General features: G+C 42.1%; 1 protein-coding gene across 1 annotated transcript in view; it reads left to right on the plus strand.

The window, feature by feature from the left end:
* NDUFA12 (NADH dehydrogenase (ubiquinone) 1 alpha subcomplex, 12) overlaps nt 1-4,336 on the plus strand; it is an 11,257-nt gene extending 6,921 nt beyond the window's left edge. Inside the window, exon 3 of the mRNA XM_010288472.1 lies at nt 4,066-4,336. Coding sequence (XP_010286774.1) covers nt 4,066-4,246 — 181 coding nt within the window. The 3' untranslated portion in view covers nt 4,247-4,336. The remainder of the gene's footprint in view (nt 1-4,065) is intronic.
* The last annotated feature ends 1,867 nt before the right edge of the window (nt 4,337-6,203 follow it).

A 6,203-nucleotide genomic window follows, 5' to 3' on the forward strand; every position in this document is an offset into this window, starting at 1 on the left:
TTAACTTCAGTTTAATAGTCTACATCCTCTTTGTTAGTTGATCTGACAGCTGAAGGAGGGAGGAATGTAGCATCTCTGACTTAAAGTGCAAACATACTAAGAAATGTGAAGAAATATGCTATTTTGTAAAACTGCTGCATTTCAAGTCTCCCTCCAAGGAAAACAAAACAAAAAGATTGAACAGAAAAGGAAGGGGGAGTAAAATTTTTGTCCTTCCAGTAGCTTCGCAGTAAATATATGGGGTTTATAACCAGATTAAATGCTAGTGTGGTGTTTTCAGGTAAATGGGATGCTGTCTCATTACTATACAATGGTATCTTATAGTGGCTTGCATGAGAAATCAAAGTTATCTCCTGTGTGTAAACAAGTAAAAACATGTTTCTTGTCCCTTTTTCCTTCTCTTCCCATTCTTCTCTGCCCTTTGACTGTAACACAGATCTTCACTTCTCTTTTGTCTTATTGCAGCATGGTTAACTTGTTGAAAAAAGTGCATGCTAACAAGTTGGCAAATATCCTGAACTTACGTAGATGGTGCCTGAACCTTGCAGATGCACATATGGTAGTAGCTACAGAGTTTGTGTATCATCGGTTCTTGTTTGACAGCTTGTACATCATATACTTGGCTCTGGTCCCTTGTAGCTTCAGTTTGAAATTTCCTTGCTTTTAAATATTTGTCTAAGACTTAGGAGAAAATTCTACATAGTCTTGAGAGCATCTGAAGATACTTTGAGGTGTCTTTCATCTGTTTACTGAAAGGAAAGTCCGGAGGCTTTGCTAGCGTCAGTCTGCTTGGTAGTGACTCTGCGCTGTGATTCAGGAAGCTGCTTCAGCCTCTTCAGAGCTTCTGCTATCCTCCTGATTTTCTTTGCTCTGTGTAAGTTGTCTCCTTCTTTGTAGGTTTTAAGTCATTAATTTCTTTTGAATCCTGTTTTTCTATGCATGGATTTATAAGCAAAGTTTGTATAGAAATCTGGCCATCTGCAAGACGTCAAATCTCTATTCATGCTGTTAAGTCTAGTGCATGAAAAGCTTTTCTTGGGCATCTGGGAGTAGAGTTTATAAGACATCAGGGCTTCAAAGGACTCTTTGAGGGAGGCTGGCAAGGAGAAAGTCTTCCCAAAATAAAGTTTTTAGATTTTACATACTTTTGCTTAAGTAGAGGGTGGGAGCTTTTGTTTGAGAGAACAGACTCTCTGGAAACTGAAATGCTTTTGTAAGCTGCATGTTGGGTTTCTAAGGGTGAATCTGTTGTGACCAGGCTTAACCCCTGAAACTCTTAAATATAAGCATAGCTAATGTTGGATGGAGTTCTAAACAAACTTTTGAAATCTATTCTGGTATTTCAGTACCTGTGACTGTACTGACATGTCTCATAGGTGAGCAATTTTATTTCTACTTGACTGACATGTCTCATAGGTGAGCAATTTTCTTTCTACTTGCCAGTGAGAAAATGGGATTTAAGGATTGGTTTAGCTGATCTATTTAAATATGAGCCCAATTTCATGTTGATGTTAGAACTTCAGAAAATCCTGAAAGCAAATATATTAATTACTCCAAAATACTGTATTTTAAAGGACTTCATGGATTTAGTCTTAGAGAAGCTGGAAAACAATAGTTTAAATGACAGAATAAAATTATTCTGTCAAGTCAATATTGTGATAATTTTTCTGACATTTCAAGGAGCCAGTGTGTGACATAAGTACACTTGTAATGACAGAGGTGCCAGACATCATGCAAGCTTGAAATCTAATTGATTTTAACTGAGCTTTAATACAGTTCTTATGCTCCACCTGCTCCAGCCTGTCTTTCAGGGCCTTTGTAGCCACATTTCTGTCTGAGAAGACAATTCTTTGTTTGTCCTGTTGGTGTGCACCACTCTCAGGGGAGCATGAGGACGGTGAGGCACAGTGACAGGTGCATAGACAGGGTTTTGATTGCAGGATCCCTATCCACTGTTACCAGAAACATCACTAGGTGAAGGTGTGTGAATTTCTTGCCTCTATATGTTATGGTAAGCTGTTTTCAAAAGCTGGGGCTCCTCTGGAGTGATACTGTGAAGCATTTTGAAACACAGTATTTAAGTCAGTATTGGCAGAATGTTGGCAGAACATAGACTGTTCTTTTCCCCCTTCCTCCCATGCCACAAACTGTGCTGCTTGGCGTTAGCAATGGAGACCTGGCTTGTTGGGTATGAGCAAATGATCCCACCTCTGTCAAGTTGGCCGTTTTACAGCGTTCTGCCACCTTTGATACTCGCCATGAGATGGATGGACACGTGAGATCTCGGGTGGTGTGAAGCATGCTAGTATGCAGAGTTCTTCTAACAGGTGTGAACTGGGAGAGGGAATTCACCCAAGGTTAGAGCTTTGTGTAATGTGGCCGGGGCATCTCAGAGGCTGGTAATACCAGGTTTAAGATAGAGCAAGGCCTCATCCTGTATCCTCAGACCACATCATGATTAGTAGTGCTGTTGGGGCCACCTTCTTCCAGGCAGAAATCATTGCCCAACATCATCTTTTTTAATAGAAGTAGTGAGGAATGTGTACTTCAAATGATACCAGATTTACAAAGGAGAGTGGGGGGAGGAGGAGAGGGATCCCCCTCCCATCCATGTTGCATTGGGTCACTTCATCTGAACGTGTGTATAACTATCAAACTCATTAAGTGGATGACTTTTCCCACAGGAGACCATTCTTTACCTCTAAACAAGCTTTTTCTTTGTACTTTTAAAGGATCTTATGGTTCCATCCAGTTTTATATTCAAGCCAGTTTCCTGGCAGTCCTTATTCCTTTAATGTGTGGCTTTCGTTTGGGGTTTTTGTTTGTTTTTTTACTTATAGAAAATGAACATGTGGCTGACTTTTTTTAAGTGAGATTTTGTACTAAAGTTACATCCAAAGTTGTGAGTTCTTCTTTTTCTGAAATAAATGTCTTGAAGCTATTGGACTGAAAAGATAATCAACCTTCTGTAGAGCTTTTCAGATTTAGAATATACTTGTCAGTCTGTTTCCCACTACTTTTATTGTTGTTTTGTTTTGCTGTATCAGTATGTGTGCCAGATTTGTTGCTAAAGGCTGAAGATGGAATTTTTAGGCTTTCTAATAACTGGAATAGAAGACTTATTATTTTTAGGTCAAGTCTTTGGCAAAAGCTGATTAGCAGAAGCCTCTTTAATTCTACCTCAGTAAAAAATACATAAGCTTGCAAAAAAAGTCATAACCTCACTTCTCTCATAACTGTGCATATAGTATGAAATACATGTAAACTGGCAGATAATTAAAATGTTATTCAGGTTTGAAAGTTGCTTTGGGCACTGAAATAGAAATGGGATAAAATCGATTCAGTTGATCCCTGCTGCACTGTTTCAGTAAATTGTTATGGAAAATACTTTGCTTGATCATTAATGTTGTTTGCACAGGGGAGGATTGACATTTAGTTCAGAGGTAAAGGATAATCACTGTAATCACTTGGTAATTACCCCATTACGGACTGGTATTAATCATTTGATTGTGCAGTCGGTAAACATTTACATGATTGTTTTAGGTGAACCTGCATCATTAATACATATCCCAAGTGGTAGCCTCATGAATGTTTTGGAGATTGTATTGGAATTGCTGTACAGCATAGTCTTCTGGTAATTAAAAAAACAAACAATCAAAAACATGCCAAAAACCCCCCAGGCAATAAAACAAAACAAAACCTTGTGGTTTTGTTATTTGTAGTGCTTGCCTTGACCTGGCAGGCTGGTTAAGGCCATAGAAACTCCTAACAATGAAATACTCGCTGCCCAAATACTAAGCATACAAAGGAACAGGAAATTCAAACTCAGGTGTGCTTTCAGTTGCGTGGAAGCAGAACTGATATTTATCAGTTACGTTTCTGTAATTACTTTAAATCGGTATGCTGTAGTCTCGTTCAAATTCTTACTAGATTAAAATTACACACACACACACTCCTCCCCAGTCCTTAGTGTCTCTTCAGAGGAGAACCCTTGGGAGTCAGGAGGAAGGCTTGTTACAGACCGTGTAATGTTCCTTAATAACAATGTGTCTTTTTCCCCTTAAGGCATCGCTGGCTTCACTCAATGACGGATGACCCTCCAACTACGCATCCACCAGTCGCTCGTAAATTTATCTGGGAGAATCACAAATTCAATCTGAGTGGCACTCCCGGACAGTACGTACCTTACTCTACTACTCGCAAGAAGATACAAGAGTGGATCCCACCTACAAGGGCTAGCAAATAACGACGACAAAAAATGTGACTTGCCTCAGCTTTGGCTTTCAGTGTAAATTGTATTTTCACTGGGTTTGTTCAAAATAAAAGCCTCCTATGACAGCTGTCGTTTAGTTTATTGAATTGCGGGGGAAACAAGTGAGAAAACAATGGGAAGAGGTAGACGACAGAATACATGACAAGTCTTAATCTCATCAAGATATTGGGCTTTCTGTCATATAGTTAGTGGCTCTTCAGCAGCTCTCATACTCTTTTTAGCATGATGACGATTTCTGTGACAGTCACTTTTCACGTTTGTACCATTCAACAGAATACAAATACAAATTTGAAATACAGGATTCTCATCTTTAATATTATCCTATTATAGTCTCTGCATGGCAAATAATGGCAAATAATGTACTATTCATGTACATTAGGAAGCCATCTCTTCAAGCCAATATAAGGCAAATCAAGGATTATATGAGCCTTCCTCCCAGGCTCAACTTCACACCTTCATTCCTGGCTCTTCCAACTCCCCCCAGCTGAGCACTGGGGCTCGAGGGTTATGGTTGGATCCATAACAGCTCCTCTCTGCTGCTCCTTCCTCACATATTCCCCCGCTCCAGCGTGGGTCCTCTCCATGGGCTCGCAGTCCTTTGGGATAAACCTGCTCCAGCGTGGGCTCCCCAGGGTCTGCGGTTCCTGGCAGGAGACACCCACCTGCTCTGGTGTGGGCTCCTGCCGGGAATCTCTGCTCCAGCGCCTGGAGCTCTCGCCCCGGTGTTTGCACTGCTGCTGCACGCTTCTTGTCCCCTCCTCCTCCCTGCCTGTGCAATGTTTTTGTCCTTTCTTCAATGCACTTTCCCAGAGGCACCACCATCTTGTCTGAGGGGCTCAGCTGTGCCCTGGGCGGGGGGGGGGGGTGCGTGGGGACCGGCATCGCGGCGGGCCTGAGCCGGGCCCTGCGGTGGGTTGGTTGCAGCCAGCTGGAACCGGCTGTGTCCGGCACGAGGCAGCCCCGCCCTCTCCTCACACAGGCCGCCCTTCTAGCCCTGCCGCTGCCGGCACCTTAACGGTTACACCCAGTACACTGACTTGCAAAAATCATTGTTAAAGACAACTAAAGGGTTTTGAATGTATTACGTGCTTGCAACTGCAAGCAAAATGCCTGTCAAGAAAAAAACTACTTCATTCCCTAAGAGCCACCCCAGCAGCTGCGCTGCTGGCCCGGTGCTGGCTTCTTTCCCTTCCCGTCCCCACCTGACGGGGTTACTTCAACCCCAGTTGTTTCCTTATTAAATCAATTTCCATATTAATTCATTATTTAAAGGTGGGGGGTTTACCTTTAATTGCTTTATACTAGCTCTAGTCTTTAAATTAGTAGGAAGGAGCACTTTGTGAGATCTCCTAGCCTATCTAATTAAAAAAGGATAATGTTTAATTTAAGTCAACAAAAGCACTGAGCACAGCTGAAAAGCAATTTGATCCATACTGTGCAGCATACGTGGAAAGCACTCTTTCAACATTTTCATCTTAATAGATGATTTGACCTTAAGAAACATATTTCCCCCAGCACTGCTGAGGAGCTTCGTTACCAACAGTCATCTGTACTTGCCCCGTGGGTGCAAACCTGTGTAGAGCAATTAAATATATTAGTTTTAGCCTCTACTTCTTTTTAATGTGTTCTCTATCTATTTCATTCCTCTTCCTTCTCTGTGCCATGGATTGCAGCCTAAACGCGTGTCAGGAGGTACAGGTGGGAACGAGCCTCTATTCGGGGGACAGACAGGGATGCGGTAACTCTTCCTACACCCCTTGCGCTGAAGAAACAGGGCTCAGAGCCGGTTTGTGCTTTTGTTGTCAGCTGGAACAGAAATGTTAAGGGAACGAACAGTTTTGAGCAGCTTTGTGTGCAGCAGCACTCCATGGAAAGGCAGGAAAACGGACTCATCCTCCTGCTGCGCTGGGCTGAAGCAAGCCTAGGACTC

Source organism: Phaethon lepturus, unplaced genomic scaffold (assembly GCF_000687285.1).
Source record: "Phaethon lepturus isolate BGI_N335 unplaced genomic scaffold, ASM68728v1 scaffold3256, whole genome shotgun sequence".
NCBI classification, from domain to species: domain Eukaryota; kingdom Metazoa; phylum Chordata; class Aves; order Phaethontiformes; family Phaethontidae; genus Phaethon; species Phaethon lepturus.